General features: G+C 34.6%; 1 protein-coding gene across 5 annotated transcripts in view; it reads right to left on the reverse strand.

Annotated features, from left to right (window-relative positions):
• LOC118195444 (uncharacterized) overlaps positions 1-20,488 on the reverse strand; it is a 185,103-nt gene that overhangs the window by 11,404 nt on the left and 153,211 nt on the right. For all 5 annotated transcript variants that reach the window (XM_035366760.2, XM_085809650.1, XM_035366759.2 and 2 more), the window contains 6 exons: positions 16,557-16,649; positions 15,542-15,736; positions 9,829-11,239; positions 5,928-7,149; positions 3,626-4,172; positions 236-610 (listed from right to left, as the gene is read on the reverse strand). In XM_035366760.2, the coding sequence (XP_035222651.2) occupies positions 236-610; positions 3,626-4,172; positions 5,928-7,149; positions 9,829-11,239; positions 15,542-15,736; positions 16,557-16,649 (3,843 nt within the window). The remainder of the gene's footprint in view (positions 1-235; positions 611-3,625; positions 4,173-5,927; positions 7,150-9,828; positions 11,240-15,541; positions 15,737-16,556; positions 16,650-20,488) is intronic.

Genomic DNA, 20,488 nt, shown 5'->3' on the forward strand with positions numbered 1-20,488 from the left:
TATTTTAAACTTTAACCTGAGCTTGTGGTTATTGTATTTAAAAAGGTACGACAGGAGGATAAGTCGTCTGTCTGTCTTTATGGTTCTTGAAGCTGACTATTAAAGTAGGATAGAACCTTACAAAATTCAAAATTTCATTTCATTTTTAATATAAATTATGTTGCGAAAATAGGAAAGCATCAAAAGTCATATCGTTTATTATTGCAACTGCAAAAATAAATTAAATTCGTCTTACCTCACCGCAGGCTTGTTGTAGGCTTGAGGAGGCAGACGATTGATTTGGAATGGCGACTGACATTCTTTCCTCTTCTTCATCGTCAGATATTCTTTCCAGTTTATTCTTTAGGTCTCGTACCTGCGCTCTTAACTCTTCAACTGTCTCTTCGAGACCTCTCTTTTCTTCTTCGATGGTTTTAATTTTGTTCCTCATCTGGCTCTCTGTTGTCGCTAGCACACTTTCTGTTTGTTGGAGCGATGTCTTCAGATCTTCTTCAGACTTCTTCAGTTTGGCTACAGATTTGCGCGCGAGGTCCAGCTCTTGCTGCGTTTTCTGTAGATTAGATGATAATTCGTCTCGGTCACACAGCTGGGCTTCGAGCTTTTCTCGGAGCTGAAATTAATACAGTTTATATTTCAGTTCTACAGTTGTGACGCAGCTCTTCAAATGAATGATCTGTTTTAATAACAGACAGCATTTCGTAATGTATATTTTAAGACAATTAAAGCAACAAAAATGTCAATTAATATATTTAAAAAAACTGTAATTTTGATGATACCCAGGCTTTTGCGATAGATCTGCTTACATATTAATATCGAACTTCATTTCATTATTCGTGAAAATTAATTACAGTTTTTTATGCAACTATATCATATCTCAAATGCAATGTGAAAAATGCATTGAAATGTTTCTCTTTTTTAGATCTAAGCGCTTATAAGTTATACAATAAGTTCATACCTATGCGTATGATTTTTATCATAAGTCTACCTATAGATTTTCTGATGATAAAATGTGTATTATATACGATTTGTATTCGAGAAAGTACAAATTGGTCTAACTTTGTACTGGACAATCCTCGTTTTATCTGTTCTGCCAAATGGCATGAATCAAAGTCGAAAAATTCCGCAAAGTGGCATAATGTTATGCTTTATATTGTTGCGTGCATACGGGTTCGTTAAGAAATGAATGCCCAAGTCCGATGAAAAATGAAGAAACTTTATTATTATCACAAGAAATATAATTAACGTCCTCAAATAACCGTGCAGTATCACAATATCTCACAGTAGTTATCCTTTAACTACTCAAACATTCAAGAGAACTTAATTCAAAACAGCTATATAAAGCTAATCCGCGAATTCGCTACAATCAACAAGAGCAGTTTTCTAAGCAACAACAAACTAAGTAACTACTACGAACTGAGAGGTTTTCCTTCTTTTATAAGATTTTAAAATCGCGCGCGAGAATTTTCTAGTACTTTCTCGAAATCAAAAAGAGAAATTTATTAAATGCTAAATGCACGCGCTCTTGTATTTTCAATTTTCCGGCTTAGCTTTCCTTTAATATTCATCACGCGCTGAACTGCGCGGGAAATAAAACCATTTAATTTATAATTCAACTAACATTAGCTATTTAAATACCAAATCCGTAACAATATGCTTATCCGGTGGAGATTCTCATACGATTTTTACCTCATCATTAATATCAACAACAAAAAAATTCGAAAGGTGCAACACCGAGTAGAGATCAGAAAGCATTTATAGTATAATTTTTTAAAAGTTAGCATAATATTTATTAATTTTATAGAATTACCTTTACATTTTATTAATCCTCGGTCCAGAAAGCTTATAGTTTTTAGATGCTCACTACCATAGAAAAATCACATCACATGAATTTTTCAATTATTTATTCTAAATTATGAATCTGAACTTAAAGCGTGATTTGAATTTTCCAACGAATGCATCTGGTTTGTTCTCATATACTCTCAAGAGCTTAAAGTTAGATCTTTCTTCGATAAATCAATTTTAATTGGAGGATACCTCTGAAGTTATTTTTAAGTTTTTCATGAAATACATTCTCATCGGGAAAGAGGCACAGGGATTTTCGATTCGTCAAGAATGCAGAGGAATATGTTTCAGTTCCACGAAGTAAAATTTAGTGTTTAGCAAGGCCAATTGTTATTGTTTATGAAATGACGAAGAATTGATTACAACATTACTATTCCTCTATCACTAAAACAAGCTCAGTTATTGATTAATATATAGAGACTGATAAATATATATCATGTATATGCTGAAGAAAGAGAGAGCCACACAACCCAAGGCCATCGTTAACTGAGGACCAAATATGGAAATATCAAAGAAATTGCGGCAAATGGCTATACGGTAGGCCACGGTAGTATAAATTACGATAGGTGGCTGTACAGTAGGATCTGAGAGCAGCCAGAAAGGCTTTGTCAACATTAAAATTTAAAAAGAATAATTTTTAATCCAATGGTTGGAAGAATGCCAACCAATCGTCGAGAATGACCATATCCAACAATTGTGAAGCCGTGTGTTCACCAAGAACATTTCGTACGGTGCCCCGCAAGAGACACCTGCATGAAAATATTATAAGCATGAAAATATTCTAACTCGGGCCCAACCATACCTTCGCTAGCAATAATATCGAACAGGGCTGACAACTACAAAAAGGATGGACAATTATGATTGCTGATTATCATTGTATAGATCGAGTATTGTTAGACCATACGGATAACTTATAAACGGATCCGAGCATAATATAAACAGGCGAATGGGGTTGATGGATAGCGTATCATTGCACTGAAAGAGGCTGGTTATACCAACAGCCGTACTGCCAAGCATTGAGTTGAAGCGATGCGGTAACCCAGTAATAGTAATGATAGTATGCCCCGGAAAATATAAATTATAGGTACACGTCTATTAGACGTCCTCCTAGGGACGCGACAGAATGTTAGGATTAAGCAGTCGCAGAAGTTCATACGAACAGTATCAGCAGTCATGTCATCATCTAAAATTATAGAAGTTGTCAGATTACTTGTGGTAAGAAAACTGAATTTCGAATAGACTATTCCTTTGCCTACTTTTTGACCAGGAGACACCACTGACATCAATTCCATTACCTTGGACTCAGCCAACGTGGAATAGTCAAAGCCGCATAATTTTCACTGAAACGCCACATTTTGCAATGAGCGCCAAAGACAACTTATTTGTCTTTATAGCTGGGTCGGTCATTGCACCGATGTTGTAGAAAGTGTAGAACATTATAAACCCTCTGCACTGGCAATCCAAGTCGCTTCTTATGACATTCGGATACCCTTGATATCATGTTCACCATCTTTACTGCAGTATACAGCATTTCGATAATGTTCTGGAACTAGCTGTGCAGAATTTCTCAAGCCACATTCATTAAAGCATGCATATTTCAAAACACCACACAGAATCCTTATAAAGCAAAGCATATAAGAAGTTCTCATTAACAGCATCTAAAATATTACCACTATTTGGCAAGTGCCACCATTGAAAACCGTGTTAATAACATGCAGTTGCGTATAATCATTAACTTAAAATAACTTTATTAACATACGCATTCTGAACAAATACAGCTTACCTTTTCTAGATCCTTCACTTTGTTCATGGAGCTTCTCTGCAATTGTTCTAACCTTTCGATGTTCTCCTTTAATCCTGTTTCTCGTGCTTCCGCTTCAAGAAGCTCCACAACTAGATCATCAGGCTTTCTGCCATCTGAACTTCGCCTTTCTTTGTGCAACACTCCTCTAAGATGGCTTTCCACCGCTTCTAAGTGTCCTACACGTTGCTTTAAATTCCTTTCCGAAATCTCCAGTTCTTCGATTTTATTTTTATATCCTTGTTCTACGGATGCCACTATTCGATCAGCATGCTCAAGAGTTTCTCTATAAGCAGCCTCTTTCTGCTCCATTTCATCTAATTTCTCTCGTAATTCTGCTTCGCGATCACGGAGCTCTCTAAGTTGGTTGAGCAACTTCTCTCGTCTAAAGTTACTAATACTGTCTGTGGAAGGTTCAGATCCAAATCCGGAATCAATATCTCCTGTTATCCTGTGGAGCTCATCGTGCAAATGAGAAACGTTATTTTCCAATTCTGCAATGCGTGCCTTGTAAACTTCTTCCTTACCCCTATAGGAATACATTGAAAAAGTTAATCTTAAGAGAGATAGCAAATATTTCATCATTACATGATTTTATCAAGACTAAGAATCCAGTATACTGAAACTCAAGTCCATATAAACATTTATAAATTTGGATTTACACATTACAGAAATACAATGCACATGCATGTTAAGGCTTTTGCTATCTATACATATTTTAGTAATTATATACTTCGAATGTGCAGCAGGTTCTGTGTGATGCCTTCCCAGACTATTGAATTTAGGGCCACATCATCTGTTTGACCACCTCCTTCACCTGATCTTAATACAATGGTATGCTATCATGCGAGATCAATTTTTCATTGCTTGCCACCTCGTTTATTTGATTACACTTTATATGCTTTTCTTCCTGGGAAGCTGTACGGAAACAGATGTTACTAATCCAGGTCCCATTCTAGAGATAAGATTAGAGTCAGGATTACAGATGCAATCCATGATGTCACTGAACAGCAATTTAGGAACCATTTTTACAAGCTAAAAGACCAGTTTGATCACTGCATCAAAGGACAGTGGTCATACTGAGTTTTACTTCTACAGAGTAGCAGCAGTTTATACGCTTACTTCTGTTCTGTTAGACGTAAAGAGATGTAAATATTTTATATGTAAGTACAACGAATTTTTTTTAACTCTGACTGTCACGCGAGTTTGTAATAGAATGTCCTTTAGGCCACAAACGTTGCTATGCCATGCGTCAAATGTTTCCGATAATAGGAGTGTAGAATATCTAGAATGAAACATTTTAGGACATGCATTCAGTTTAAAATCTTTCCTCAAGAACGAAGTATCTAAGAAAGGGTGTTATATTCGAAGATTATTTCTTCTTTTCCAAGTATTTTTTCTGCAGCGACAAATAGTCAAAACATTTTTCTGTTAAAATTGCTGCCTCAACTTTTTGCAATGTCTAAAAGAAAAAGGAAAGAGTATTTTTTAAGTGAATTATATAGCAATGAAGAAGAAACTGTTGCAACGCTTACAAAAACTTGAATAATAAGGGTAAGGAACATCCCGAAATTTTTCAGAAAGATAATTATAAACAAAATTACATCTTCAGATTCTGATTCGAATGTTGATTAATGCAGTGATAATAAATGTAATGTAGATACTACTGATCTTATTTTATAATAACTGGTTATTTAGGAAGAAAGAAAGGTTGATACCGAAGAAAGCACAATACAGTTTAGTGAAAGGAATGAATTTATCTGTCAGCAACAATCATTTGCGTTTCCTTTTTCAACATTCATTTTTTCAAATACCTAATTTACTTCGTAAATACTCAACTGTCACCCGAATACGAATACGCGGCAATCAAAGGGTTAACTGCACGCCCACAATTTTGAAGCCCTTCTGAGATATTGCAACCCATTCTAATTGTTCATAGAGCTTATTTTACCTTTGCTCTGAGATACTGTTAATATCCCTTTTCATAGCTAATGTCAGAAGTTGTTTTGTTTTTATATTTTCTTTAAATCTAATCAAAATTGTCTTTATCTTAAAACAACACTAATTGTAACTTTCAAATTCAGTTTTTCTAATTCTTAAAGTACACTTTCCTATTTTTACAATATCCATTTTTATTATATACGTTTTGAGAAAGGTTTAAAACCGTAATAAAATTTGAAATCAACTGCTCTACAAAGAGATAAATACCATTTAATCTATGACTTGCACCTGTCAGATCGCATTCACATAATTTCATGTGCTGAAAATAAGAAATTATACTTACTTAAGGTCATCGATATTTTCTTGAAGTTCTTTTTCTAAGCGCATTCTTTCATCCGTAAGTGCTTGGGTAGTTAAAGCTGTTCCTTCTTCCATTTCTCTAAGCTGTCGTTTAAGTTCAGCCTCAACTTTACGGTGCGCTTCTTCTGTGGCTTCCATATTCCTTTTATATTCAAGTCTCGCCTGCTCCAGATCCTGCTCCTTTTGCCTCAAAATGCTCATCAACTCATTTTGCCTCAATTGGAAACTATTAATCATTTCGTCGCATCCTAAATTTTTGTTACGAAGCATTTCCAGCTCTGTTAATAATCGGGCTTCTTCCAGCATATGTTTGCTACGAGTTTCGTCCATGCGAACTTTGAAATCTTCTTCCATTGTACGTATTTTGTCTCGTGTGCGACTAAGCTCAATTTGAAGTTCTACGTAACTTGCTTTTAGTTTCTCTGATTCAGTTCGGTTATCACTTTTACTTCTTTCAATTTTAAGATTTGTTATTTGCTTTAGATGTTCTTTTTCTTTTGCAAGCAATTGATCTACTTTTAATTCTAATTGTTGTGTCATTTTGTCTTGCTCAGCTTTCATCTTTTCTGTTTCCAGCCGATGCCTTTCCTTAACATTTTCCATTTCCTTTTCTAGTTCATGAACACGTTCAACAAGTTCCTCTTTCTCTTTTTGCAGCCTTGATACTTGTTCTACCAAACAATCCCTCTCCTCTTCCAGTCTTTTTAAGTCCCCAATAAACTTCTGCTCGGTCTTCATCCACTCACCATACTTTCGCTCCTTCTCCAAGTAAAGTTTTTCGCGATTTTCTAATTCTTTCTCGAATGAAGCATTAATCTGCTCTAATTTCATCAACCTTTCCTTAATTTCTTGCTCACTTTGGTCTAAACAAGCGATAATACCTTTATGAGAGCTTGGACTTCCATCCTTACTTTCAACACACTCATCGTGAATTTGCTCTCTCGAAAGTGGTCTACTTGAGAGATCACATTCAGAATCCGTGCAACTGTCCGTTGTACAGTCATCAGATATATTTTTTCTCTTGCATTCGCCGATATGAAATTCCAAATTGTGTAACTTTTTCCAAAGTGTAAGATTTATTTGATCCACATAATGTAATTGTTGTTGTAAATGTGCATCTTCTTCTACTAACTGGTGTAACCTCTTGAGGAGCTCTTTTTGAACAGGGCACTCCAAATTTGATAAAGAAACCGTTGTGCTTAAATCTGAAAAAAAAATTAATACACATTTAGAATTCATATATATATATATATATGCGTAATGCATAAGAATTTTTAAAGGTAATTTACAATACTGCACTGTGTCTGTTGTCTTTATTAAGTGGGCATCAATAACATCTTTTCTATCAAACCAAAAAAATGCAAGATTTTCATGTCTTGTGCTCTTTATGATTCAAAGTGACAAATTTGTACAGGTTATAATGTTGTATTTAACTGGTACGAAATATTTTCCAAGAATCATAGGTTTTATAATTTCTGAAAAAGGTTAGTACAAATCGTAGTATTATACCTGGCCTGAATTTAATAGAATCAGCTTCAGTTCATTGTGTTAGGTTTCATTAAGTTTCTCTCAACTGCATAAAAGTAATACTTTTAAAGTTGAGACTTCACTGCCTTTGAATTCATGTAATTCCCATTGACAGAATTTGTAATTTTCATTTAGGTATTCATTTATTTATAGATATATATTGAAAATACGTACATTATTAATGAAAGAGTGTACAGTTTTTCTGCAACGGACCAGCTATTTTGGTTTTAAACTCATACTACTTGTTGCTTCGTTTGAGACGCCCTGAGTTTTCTTCAAAAGTAAATATAAAGTAATCCGTTATACAAGTCCTCGCGCCATCATCCAGCCGAGATTACGCGATAGAAGCAAAGCCCAAAGACACATTGTTATAACTGTCTGGCCTCGTGTGCACTTAGGAAGGTGAACTCATAAATAGTACTTTTCCTTGACGAGTGTAATGAAAGAAGTAATTATACATTGTATTAAGAAAAACTCAGGAGCTTAGGCGAAGAAGATTAGCGCAGTACCATCAACTAAAATACTGCATGGATTATTTTCAATGTTTTTGGCTATTATTATTAGTTTTCTCTCAAACGTATAGCTTAACTAAAAGTTATTTTATACCAGCGTATGTATTTTTGTTAATTTGGAACAAAATATAGGTAGAAATTAAGTAGGCTAAATTGACTCACAAGCTTTTAATACCTACTAATAATTAATCCTGCACCTCTTATTTTAAATACTTTGCTTATCAGAAAGCAAGAACCTAACGACCTATCCTTCCTAAGCGAGTTATCGCTTCACAAAAATGAAAACTTATAACTAACTATATAACAGTAACTGAAAGTTTCAACAGGATAGTAGGAAAACTGAACTGTTCGCAAAACGAAGTAATTGTCATAATTCCCTTATTGAGTTTTATCAAAATAAATGTTTGCAGAATTTTGGTTAACGAAAATAAAAATATCTCCCTCTTTTTTGAATAGTACAATCTTGTTAGACTAAAAACGGAAAGATAAGAAAGAATAAGATTCTCTTATTTCCATTACAATAGCTATGTATTTGGCTTACAGCAAAATGAATAAAATTTCATTGTCGGGATTTTCGATTGTCTGGATGAGTTATAGCTTCAGTTAGTGCATGCAGATAATTGTAGTTCTAGTATACTTCCAATTATAAAGCAGTTCTAAAGAAGACAAAGAATTCTAGCAAAATAATTTCAGAATTGAGGTAGGGCGTTCTTGTTTATACAGGATTAGTCTAAAAGAAATAAACAGTTTGTTTTCGTGACCGAGTCAAGTTACACGACCATTAAGAAAGTAGAAAAAGTTGTCTGTGTACTTAAATGTACAAAAAGAATTGTTACTGTTACAGATCGTCGCTTTAGAACTTGGTGTGGACGATAATCTGCTTTGTCGTTCAAAAGGCCGGAGCACGGTTCTAGTACGTTGATGGCCAAGAAGTCTGGATTTAACATTGTGTGACTTATTTGTGGGGATGGATTAAGGACCGAGTTTTTTTCTTTGTCTTCCTACAAATCTGGGCGATCTTAAACAAGGCACCACAGCAACTGCCGTATTTTTGACATAGATGTGTTGAAACGTGTTTTGGAAGAACCTTGCTTTCGTACTTTCAGTCCTAGTTTTAAAAAAGGTCACAAACAGGATATTTATAACTTATCATTGAAATCTTTAGAACGTATTCTAACGTTTTCGTAATATTTCAGCTATGCTACTAAAAGTTTCGTTTTTGTAAAAATTTAAAAATATCTTTCTTTTAGGCTAATATTATATGCAGCTTATTTTTATGTGGACCCCGTGGGGGGAAAAAGTCTTTGTGAAATATATACTATTTTTAACAGATTAAATACAGTTCCACACCTTTCAAAATTCAAAGAATATGCACAAATAGCACGTTAACACGGCTTTAAAACTTGTTGTATCTCACTGATTAAATCATATTGAATACTTCTCCGAGTAGACTTTTTTTCTGCAGGGAATATACAAAAACTTAAACTTGCAGAATTCCCCCCCCCAAACTCCTGGGTGCTAAAACTCTTTTCATAAATCCTTTACCTTACTTTGTGAAGTAAGGAACTTAATTGAAGAAGACAAAACCAATTACTGATTGAGTACTTCGTCTAAAATCTGCTGTACTAAATACCAGATGCTTCAAACATTACATTTAGAACCTCTTGGAGTCGGAGGCTACAGTCAACATCCACTTTGACAGCATTAAACTACTAATTTTTGTGCCATTACTAAAATTCTATCTCATTTAAATATTTAGAAGATTATCTCATTTAAATATTTGGAAAATGAGTTAACAAAAATTTAATGTAATATACAAGCAACTCAAATACTACATTTGCTTACCTTGAGAATTTTCTGCTGATGAGGTTTTATTTGCGCTTTCCGCTTCTCGATCAGAATGTGATCCATATTCACATGAAATGGCAATATCGTTTTCAGTCTGAACAGCACAATCAACACCTTGAGTAATATTCTTAAACATTTCGTGAGACACAGCTGTAGAAATATCATTCGATTGCATACAGAAATTTTCATTATTCTGAACTCCGTTGCTAAAAATATCAGTGCTTTTTGATTGCGGATAGTACGTTTGTGTTCCTTTTTCACAATTGTCGGGTTTAGATTCAAAGTTTGATAGTTTAGAAGCTCTTAATTCTTCTTCTTTTTCAATTAGTTTTTTCCGAAGTTCAAGTTCGGTAATTTCCATTCCTCTAACCTGTTCCTCATATTTTTGAACTAAAGCTTCGGTATATTTTAACTGTGACTTCAGTTCCCTTTCCTCAGTTTCTTTGGCAGCTAATTCTTGGAAACATTTTTCAAGAGCTTTTTTTGTTTCACACAGCTCCACTTGAAAGTGGGAATCTTTTTCTTGAAGGAAAATGAGTTTTTCACCTAATTTTTGGGCTTGGAGCCTAGCATCATTCTCTGCCTCTTCTAATTCAAGCACCTGCTCTTTGAGGCACGCTTTCTCTTTCTTTTCAAGTTCTAACTGAGATCGTAGGTTAAGAGTATCTTTATGGAAATTAACAATAACATCTTGAAGTGCTGCAATTTGCTTTTGATCATTCTGAAGCGCTGTCAATTTAAGAAGTTCATTTTCTTTAGCTTTCAAACTTTCTCGAAGATTCTCAATGGCACACAAACAGAAATCTAAAGAATTGAGAGGCTCTTTCAAATCCCTGACCCATTCATTTTTTGACTTTTCATTCCCTTCAGGGTCTAATACTATAATTTTACTTTTTAAAGGAGGTTCAATAATAGCATTTAGTGCACTTAAATTTGTTACAGTATCTTGAATTTCGACTATACTACTAGGGCCCGTTGAATCCCCTCGACGACTTTCTTCACCTAATCCTTCGTCTTCACTGATATTGTGGCCCAGAGAATCATGCGATTCATCAGTATGGTCCTTATTGTCAGAACATATTTCGTGAACCTGCACGTTTGAGCACTCTATTCCTGACTTCTCAGGGCTATCTAAATCGACTAAAGGCGATGCGTTCGCCTCATTTGCTTGGTCATCAGCGAGCAAATTTAGCGAAGAAGTCATGGAATCTAAATTTCTTAAAGTATAGTCGAAAGAAAGCAGTTGGTCACTTTGTGATTCTGTATCGCACATGTCTATTAAAGCGGCATCATAAGTGTCCGATTCTTTAATGTCCTGCTCAATCTCGTTACATGAGGTACAAGAAGTCTTTTCATGTTCAGCTCGACACCGTATTTGCTCAGACTCTGTCGCAGTTTTCTCCAGGTCCTTAAATGAGAATTATAAATATTTGAAATCTATCGTTTGAAAGTAAAAACAAAATTACAATAAAATCACAGCACAAACGTAGTATGTGACAACTAACGTTTAATAACACTTTTCATTTGTTTGTAACTTTAGTATAAAAGCATAAAACGTAAATATTTTCAATGTATATTTCTGTTTGTTAACAATGGAGACATACAATTTCCTAAGTTTTCAAAATGAGGTAATAATCATTTGAATACATTTATATTTTTCGAAAAGTAATTCAGACACTTGTCTGTACTTAATTTTTCGTAGGCTATACTAAATTCAACATTGCGAAATTATTTAATTAGGCTACTTCCATGCCCCTAATATTTAAGTATTTTCTATTTTTATCATTATCACATGCATATAAGCCTGCCCTTTCGTCTGAGTCGAACTACCAGTATTCAGCGGTCTTAACCACTCGACCACGCTAGGGCCGCTAAATGCAGAAAGTAACTTTATTCGCAAAATTCGTGATGATTTAAAAAGTAAATTACTAATTTTAAATCAATTTTTAGCACTTAACGAAATTAACTATACCCTTAAACACTAAGAAGCAGCTGAAAAGCAAATGGGCTCGCTTTGCGATTTTAATAACTCAGTATTAAGTAAACAGTACTAGTTAATTAGATTAAATATGTTGATGGTTTTCTAGGCAATGTTTTAAATTTAACATACTTAAGTATAACGAATGAGTTTTTAAAATTATCTTTACTGGATCACATGAAAAGATCAATTTTATTCTTAAACTGTGTTCATAAAGTTCTGTACCTGATTTGCAGAAACTTTGCAAGTAGAAATATACGATTAGGGTCAATAATTAAGGCAATGAAGCCCAAGATCACCTTTCACAAATACCCTGTGCGTGTGCTTAATACATCACACCACATAGCTTATAAGGTATTTCTCCCGCCTTCTCAGTATGCCTTCGTGGTGTAGTTGTCAGCACACTCGATGCGTATTCAAGAAGTCCGTGGTTCGAGTCCCGGCGAGGGCATTGCTCATTTTTCATTTCTCCTGATTTCAAAAAAATACCTAATGTCTCTACAAGATGCCAAGTGCAGAATAAGATTGCATGCAAGGGCATTAATATTATGTAATCTCATGCAAGTTACATGATATTAAATTACACTGATAATTATATTGATATTATATTGATGTGATTACATAATATTAATGCGAAATTTTTCATTTGGCAGAATGCGTGAATTACATGCTCTCAGTTTGGTTCTCAATGAGAAGCTTAATCCAAAAAGCAAATCTACTCCTGTTTACATTTGCAGTGTTATAGATGAAAGCGTCAGTAACTGCAACTTTCGCAATCTCTTTTACATTCTCAAACTCCTGGATAAATTTAATGGACCAATTGACAGAAATTTCGATGTTTGCAGAAAACATCTCGGAGAAGCAACGCAAGAGGAAATTGTAACATAGAAATGGGTTTGAGAAAACACCGCAGTTCTGAAGCACCACGGTATAAAACATCGTACTGAGAAATAAAGAGGCTGAATTTCAAAACATTATCAATACAAAATCTGTCTGAAAAACACCGTAACTATTATATGACATATACCGCAAATATCGTATGAAAGATAGATCAGTTGTAGATACACACCTTTCATGAGCCTAAGAAGTACATTTTTCATTAAAACACATTTTTACGTATGTAGTTTTTAAACTGGAAGGAAAAAGGTAAAGCATAATAGTTCAAAATATATAATTACAGTAAAAAATCGAGGGAAAAACATCGTGAACAAAAATATCACGCTCTCGTAGAAAGGAAGGCAGACTTGACACATATATATGCTTTTGTCTTTGCTTTGTTTGACACACAAGTGCGAAGAAAGAGGAGAATTAAAATGTATAAAACAAAAGTCAACTTCCAAGATGTGCGATAATCTTTGTTAAAGCGGAGACATTTTTATACTGATGTATGTATTGCATGACGTCAGAAAACATGTTATTAATTACAGGAATGGTGCGAATGTTTACAAAAGCTAACATGTCTTAGCCAAATATGTAATATTTCCGTTAGAAACGACATTCATAAACACCACTAATTATATAAATGTTTATAAAGCAGTTATTTATAAAAATTTGTAGATAACTGGTTAAAAAAGAAATAAAGACAAAGCTTTTTTAAATGATATGATAAAGCACGACAGTTCTATTTACCTAAAGGGATAGGAGCCTTTGTGGTGTATTTTCTAAGGCAAACTGGCTCGTGGCCACGTTACAGTTGAGGAAAACCACGAAAACACCAATGCGATCAGCCCGTTCGACTGAAATCGAACCCATGTCATACTACCTGTGTTTAACTACTTCACCTCTCGGTCGCTGGTGGGTCAAGCACGCGAAAGCTATCTAGAGATTTTCTTCGTGGAGGAATTTTTAGATACCCTGAAGAACCAAAACATTATGCACACTTACTCAATAATGCGTTGCGTGACCTTTGGCCTGCAAAACAGCTGCAATTCGCCTCGACAGGGCTGACACAAGTTCTTGGTAGATAACTGGAGACAGGTTGTACCAAATGTCTAAGCAGCGGTCACGCAAATTCGAGATATTCCGACATGGTAATGTTTGAGCTCTGAGCTGTCACTCTATGACATCCCAAATGTGCTCTGTTGGGCTAAGAACTGGCGAATTAAGTGGCCAGAAACTTCACTGGAATTCATCCTTATGCACATCGAACCACACCAACACAATTCGAGCCTCATGACATGGGGGGTTATCCTGCCCCAAGATTCCATTTCCAGTTGGGAAGACAGACGCCATGTAAGGGCGCAACTGATCCGCAGTTATAATCAGATAGTCTGCAGCTTTTATGGTATGTTCTTCCACAACTAAGGGTCCTAGAGCCGTCCATGACAACGTCCCCCAAAACATAATACCGCCACACCACCAGCCTGTGTATGACCTGCTGTACAAGGAGGGTGTAACTCTTCGCTTGGAAGGCGGCGTACCTTGACACGACCATCGACGAGATGAATAAGAAATCGTGATTCATCTGCCAAGCAACTGTGTTGCACTTAGCCATGGTCCAGTCTCGATGTTCCTGGGCCCATTGGTAGCCGTAGTTGACAATGACACTTGGTTGGCAGTAGCTCACAAGTGGGATGTCCGGTGCGCAGTCCCATATCCAATAGTGTCCACTGAACTTGTGTGTTCCGAAACACTTGCACATGGATCTGCTTGTATTGGGCTGTCAGCTGAGCCTCTGTCTGGCGTCGATTTTGCTGTACCATGGGTGGAAAGTCCCCGACGTCCTTTTTCTTTTATGACACATGGATATCCAACACCTTGGGATCTACTGCTGATTTCACCGTCATTTATCTTCTTTTCATAAATACTAACAACGCCAGATCGTGAACAACCTACCACTTGTGCAGTTTCGGAGAAACTTGTTCCGAGTCTTCGGGCCATTATAATCTGCCCTCTATCAAATTCGCTTATATATCAGCAACCTTTCCCATCACTATTCGCAAAAGCAAGTGCAAGAATGATTCCTTACCTTCTCCAGCAGCAGTTAAATACCATTCCCTCTTAATCACGTGCCCTCCATGTCATCAAGACGAGTTCATTGAACAATGTGGAGATGGTCATAATATTTTGGCTGGTTAGTGTATGTCTTAGGAGGGATGCCTTCGCGGGACTTTGGTTAAAGAAAACCGATTCATTAAAGAAACACACAGGGAAAACGTAAAAGCAAAAACGCCAAGCAGTGGTGTGTTCTCTGGGTCTTAATTGCCAGCATACTGTGTACCAGTATTCAGCTGTCTTATACCTGTGATTTCTGATGGGTTCTCAAAATGGTAATGACCGCTAAAATCTTATACAATCCTAAATGCTGATAGTTCATTCCTGGCTCGATTTCTGACTCATGAAAATTGACGGAATGAGGTTTCCAATACATATTCTGTTTGCCCTGGAAAGTGTTTTAAGAAAGCAATTAGACAAGTAGATATCGAATTTGTTTGCCAAAATAAGTTACCAATTATTGATTTTAATTTTCTATAACAGTACTCAGACCTTCGCATACATTTTATCGATATATTTTATAGGTATGCTTGAAGACATGATATCAGTTCAATCTGCGCCATTTTTGCTTTCCTCATTTTTCTTACTATAAATTGCAGTAGCTAAACCATTGTAAGTAGTAGCAAGTAGCTGACATGCAACCTTTTTATACACATGCAGGTATTTCTGATTTTTAAATGAATATTCACAAATAAATCAAGCATATCACTTAATATATTAACAAAAAACACGGTGTACCTTTTGAATTCTTTCAAGCTGTTGAAGTTTTTGAAATATGACCCCGCTGTCCGCTTTTATCTCCATTTTCCCAGCTGTCCACTTTATCAACGATTGTAGTTCGTTGACAGTTGCAATCACATAATCCATTCCGACGCCCAACTTGCAGTTGCATTTCACTGCGTTATCGAGCTGCTCAGTTAAACTGGAAAGTTTCTGAAAAAATAAAACAAGAGATAAGAAATCACACTAGAAATAATGCAGAGGAATCATTCAGGCAAAGAATCGTGAGCCAGAATGGCTTTCAAGTTATAATGCCATTTAATTGAAAATTACAGATAATCATTTTGGGTTACAATAAGATCGTAAAAGTAACTTACCCTGAAAATGTTTCATCATCTATTTGATAAGGAAGTTAACGTTTTAATTCGCAGATTTAATCGCTAAATTACTTAAATTAATTTAGCAATTTTAATTTTTACTTGTGAGTATCATCAAATAATATGATCGTAAAGAAAAATTTTTAATAAATCTTATTTGTAATTAGTAGTAATAATTTAAAAATTTAATTTTTAAATCAATTTAAGTAACTTAAACGTTAAACTTATTTGTAATCACAATCATCACTGGATATTATATATTATAAATAATTTACATTTGTAAACAGCAACAAATATATAACTTGTAAATTTAATTGCTAAACTATTTTAATTATTTTACCAAGAAAATTTCGTTCTTGTAATAATAATCAAATACTGTAATCACAAGTGAACATTTCAATGATCATTATTTACAATTAATAATAATTTCAAAATTGATTACACTTTTTCCAGAACTGTAGCTTGAATAAATTACTGAGTTTTCGGACAAAACTTTCTGCAAAATATTTATACTTATTTTCAAACATTTAGCGGAATCCTTAAGATATTAATGCCGAATACCCTCTGTGCAACACAAATTTCCAAAAAACTGATTGTTCCGGTTGCTGAAGATTTATTTCATTTTTTATTAGTATATAACCGTGACAGTTCCTTACCTTCTGGGCTTCTTCCAGCTGCAACCGATAATTCGTAGTTTCCATTTCCGCTTTAAATTCGTTTTCTTTAAATTTGGTCCCAGCTTGTTCAGTCTGAGGAAATAGAAACAAAAACTATTATAATGTATACGTAAAAGCTCATATACATTGTTTTTACCTAAAAAACCGGAATATTTCTAAAATTTTAATTTATAAAGGTAATTCTAAAAAAATCTTAAGATATTTAGAAAAAACGGGGATTAAAAATTAACACATATATTGCCGCACTAATAAACAGCTATAATAGTACAAAAATTGAAAGTAGATATCATGATTACCTACACATAGAATTTGCTGTTTTTTATGTGGCCTGAAAAAAAAAAGCCTACCAACCATAACTGTGGTTAATGTGGGCGTGCATAAGAGTTCCGGAGAAGTCTTGGATGTCTGTGAAGCAATGGAGCACTCCAAATACAAGGCAAGCCGAAAGTCTTCTCGAGAGGCCAATGGTAAGGGAAGAGGGATTTGTGATAGGGAAAGCGAGATTTTCGATAGGAGAAGATGGGAGTCGGCTGCGGGGTTTTTCCTCCCTCAAAATTTGCCGCGGTAGCTTAACAGATACGTTCATCATTATCCCAATCAGAAGTGCTGCCCCAGCTTTTAACTGTACCCTGACCTGCCCATAAATTCAAACAAGAAATAATTAAACAGTAATATTTTTAAAAAAATGTCAGTAACAAGTAGCCGACTGGGCACCAATATCGCATTAATTGCCTGTGTCAATCACAGGCAATTAATGAGATATTTGTTAATTTTTTTTTTAATTCTGGACCATCAGTTGCTTTCAGATCGTGCATCTGGCCCGCGTGCAATTTGAACTTGAGACCACTGCATTATGGTCATATCTAAATACGTTGTCAGCCACATGTGACAAACGGGACGACAACAGCTCAGTGAAGTGTATATGCTTAGAAAACAAAATGTAAATATTTGATGCATTACACACTGCACTTTATATAAAGTGCTAGTATAAAAATACGCACAGTCTTAACAGACACGTCTCCACGACGGGTAACCCTTTATAAGGTGAAAATTGGGTACTGTTAAGAAGAGACAGACACCTCTATAAGAAGGGTGCAGAATAAAATCGTCCTTACTCTATGGTTGCTATTTCTAATTTGAAAAAAAAAAGTCTTTATAAAAGTGGGGTATTTTTATATTGGAACTATGTAGCAAAGCTATGCAAGTAGAATTTTCATTTACTTTGCTAATCAGAGTAGAAAATTGAAATAATCCTTGTGTAATCATATTTTGCATAACGATTCCAACCATTGTTTAAACTTCAACTGGCATAAGGACTACTTATGAGAGTTATAATTTTATTTTTGTCATTTTTATGATATGCTTTTCAATAATTCATTTTCTGACCTTCTCATAACGGTAACGTTTGGCTCGTCTGGAGTGTCCAATATCTGTGCTGTGATTTACCGCTTTTTAACCCTGCAGACTCATTAATTAAATCCGAAACTTATCTTACCAACTTCTCCAGCTCACTTTCTCTTCCGAGTTTGGTTCCTTGATGTTCAAGGCTAGCGGCTGTACCTTTTTTGCTATTTCATTCTTGTCGACTAGAACAGTAGCTTCCGGATAACTAATGTTCGCCACATAGGTTTTTAAGAAATCTATCACCAATAAAACCTTAGACAGAATGTGTTTTGCAAAAATCCAATAACACCAAATTCAGTCGCTGAGAACGCATCAGTTTCGAAATTCCTACGAAACCTAGTCCTCACTTACAAAATTGTGCATTGAAAGCGTACGCAATCATTAATATGATCTCAGCATACTATTAATACTTTTATTTCATATGTTTTGATTGATTTTAGGCATCTCATACGTATAGCTTTCACTTCTTGAGGTAACATCCATTGTTACTACGCTTGGCAAAGGGCCTTTGGCACTCGTTTTGAGAGATTTTCTTTCAATGGATTTTTTTTTCATTTCCCTTTTCATTGTCTATTTTCTTGTTTTTCGTTTTTGCACTTCAGAGTGTGGAAAAGAAAGCAGAAGGTCAACAAGAACGCTTCTTCTAAGTATTGTGTTTCTCTCCAAGCACAAAATGTCATATAAATTTACTTTAGCAGCACAAATACTACCTATATTATAACTGGGAGTCATAATAAATAACGGTAAAAACTTTTAATTGCAGAAATATGGGAAACAATATCGACCTTTTCATAAAAATTTCTCCTTATCTTAAGTACCTTATATTCTAATTTACTAAACGCTCAATTTTTATCTTAAAGGGCAACAATATTTATTTCAGAAGGAGACTACACTTAAGAAATGGATCCAACTTTGAAGTGCATCTATGCTTCATATTCATATTTCCAAAAATATAACCAAGTTTTTCTCATATGGAATATGCCTAAAGTCAATACTAGCTTTACCGGTGTAGTTGATGAGAAATAATAACAAAGGAAGAATGAATTTATTGTTTTCAATAACTGTTGCTCAAAATTATAATAATTAGAATGGAAATGGTTTATAAAACAGTTACAGAAAAATTCTTGTAAAATTTCAACACAGAAACTGTTTGTTGACCCTTAGCAACGTTAAGTTCAATGCTCAAATATATATATACGTATATATATATATATATACATATAAGCTTCGGTTTTAGGGATTTTGCATAAAATTGAGTAATTAAGAAGAATTTAACCAAGATCAGTGAATACGAAATTTTATGAAATTTTTAAGAAGATTTAAAATGTTTTGAGTTTATCAAGACCTACATCACTATAATACCAATCAAACTGAATTTACGTACTGTATTTTCTCGCATATTTATCCCCCTCGCGCACGTTTCCTTTAGTTTTTTCAACATATGATTTATAAACTTCTGATTTATGGTAACAATGTAAAACATGTATTCAAATAAAAAAGTATTTGTGTAATTAAAGGAATATTATTGAAACTGATTAGTTCTTCGAAATAACAATAAAATAATATTAGTGTGTCTTTATGCATGTCTTTCAATGCGCTATGGTTATCATTTAAACTATAGCTTCCAAGAAATAGCATACACCGAGCTTATTTTCCCTACTGGTTTTCAGGCGGCAAAACTAGTAGGAAAAGAAAGGGGAAGGAATACTCAAGTATATACGATAAATTATGACAGTTCAATACTACTGTAGTTGTAACGCCGACTTCAGATGTCAGCTGGATGTCATAACCATCAGACATACACTCTTACTCAAAATCTTCGCAACTTCTTCGAAAGGCAATAGTAAACGAGGCACGCTTTCAAAATCTTCATAATGTCATCGAAAGACAGCGACAATTGTGTTTATCCGGAACTTTTAGGTCATAGTCAACTCCCAAATAACCCGGGAACTGGAGACGACGTCCACTGTTTAGCTCCTAACCACTATTAATCAAACCAGTTTTCTTTAATTTTTTTTAAAAGAGAAAGAATAGCCCATATTATAAAAATAAACAAAAAAATGTTCTTAGCAATTTATCTGCATATTCCAACAGGAGAATAAATTCATCTCATAACATAAATTAAACCAGAATTCATAATAAAGTACACGGACAGGAAAATAAACATAATTCAGAAATGAAGAAACTAAGTTCTAAATAGCATTAAAGGGAATATTTATAACAGAAGTTAAACAATGTCATTAAATTCAAACTCGGGTAAAAAGCAAGTTTGAACATTTTGTTTTCTACTGTACAATGTTTTGTTTATTCTGATTTGCATTCAATCAAGCCTTTCAGTGTAAGTTTAGTTTTATACACATGACTGTAATTTTTTATACTGTAAATTGTGTTCCAATTTTATTCAGCAGATGTTAAATGAAATCTGATTATTTTTTTTACTTAAGGGTGGTTTCTCAGAGATCGTGGGGCAAAGGTATGCAATAGCTTTTTAATGGGTCATATATATT

Source organism: Stegodyphus dumicola, chromosome X2 (assembly GCF_044657685.1).
Source record: "Stegodyphus dumicola isolate Sdum_Otavi_A_Nest chromosome X2, ASM4465768v1".
In the NCBI taxonomy this organism is placed as follows: domain Eukaryota; kingdom Metazoa; phylum Arthropoda; class Arachnida; order Araneae; family Eresidae; genus Stegodyphus; species Stegodyphus dumicola.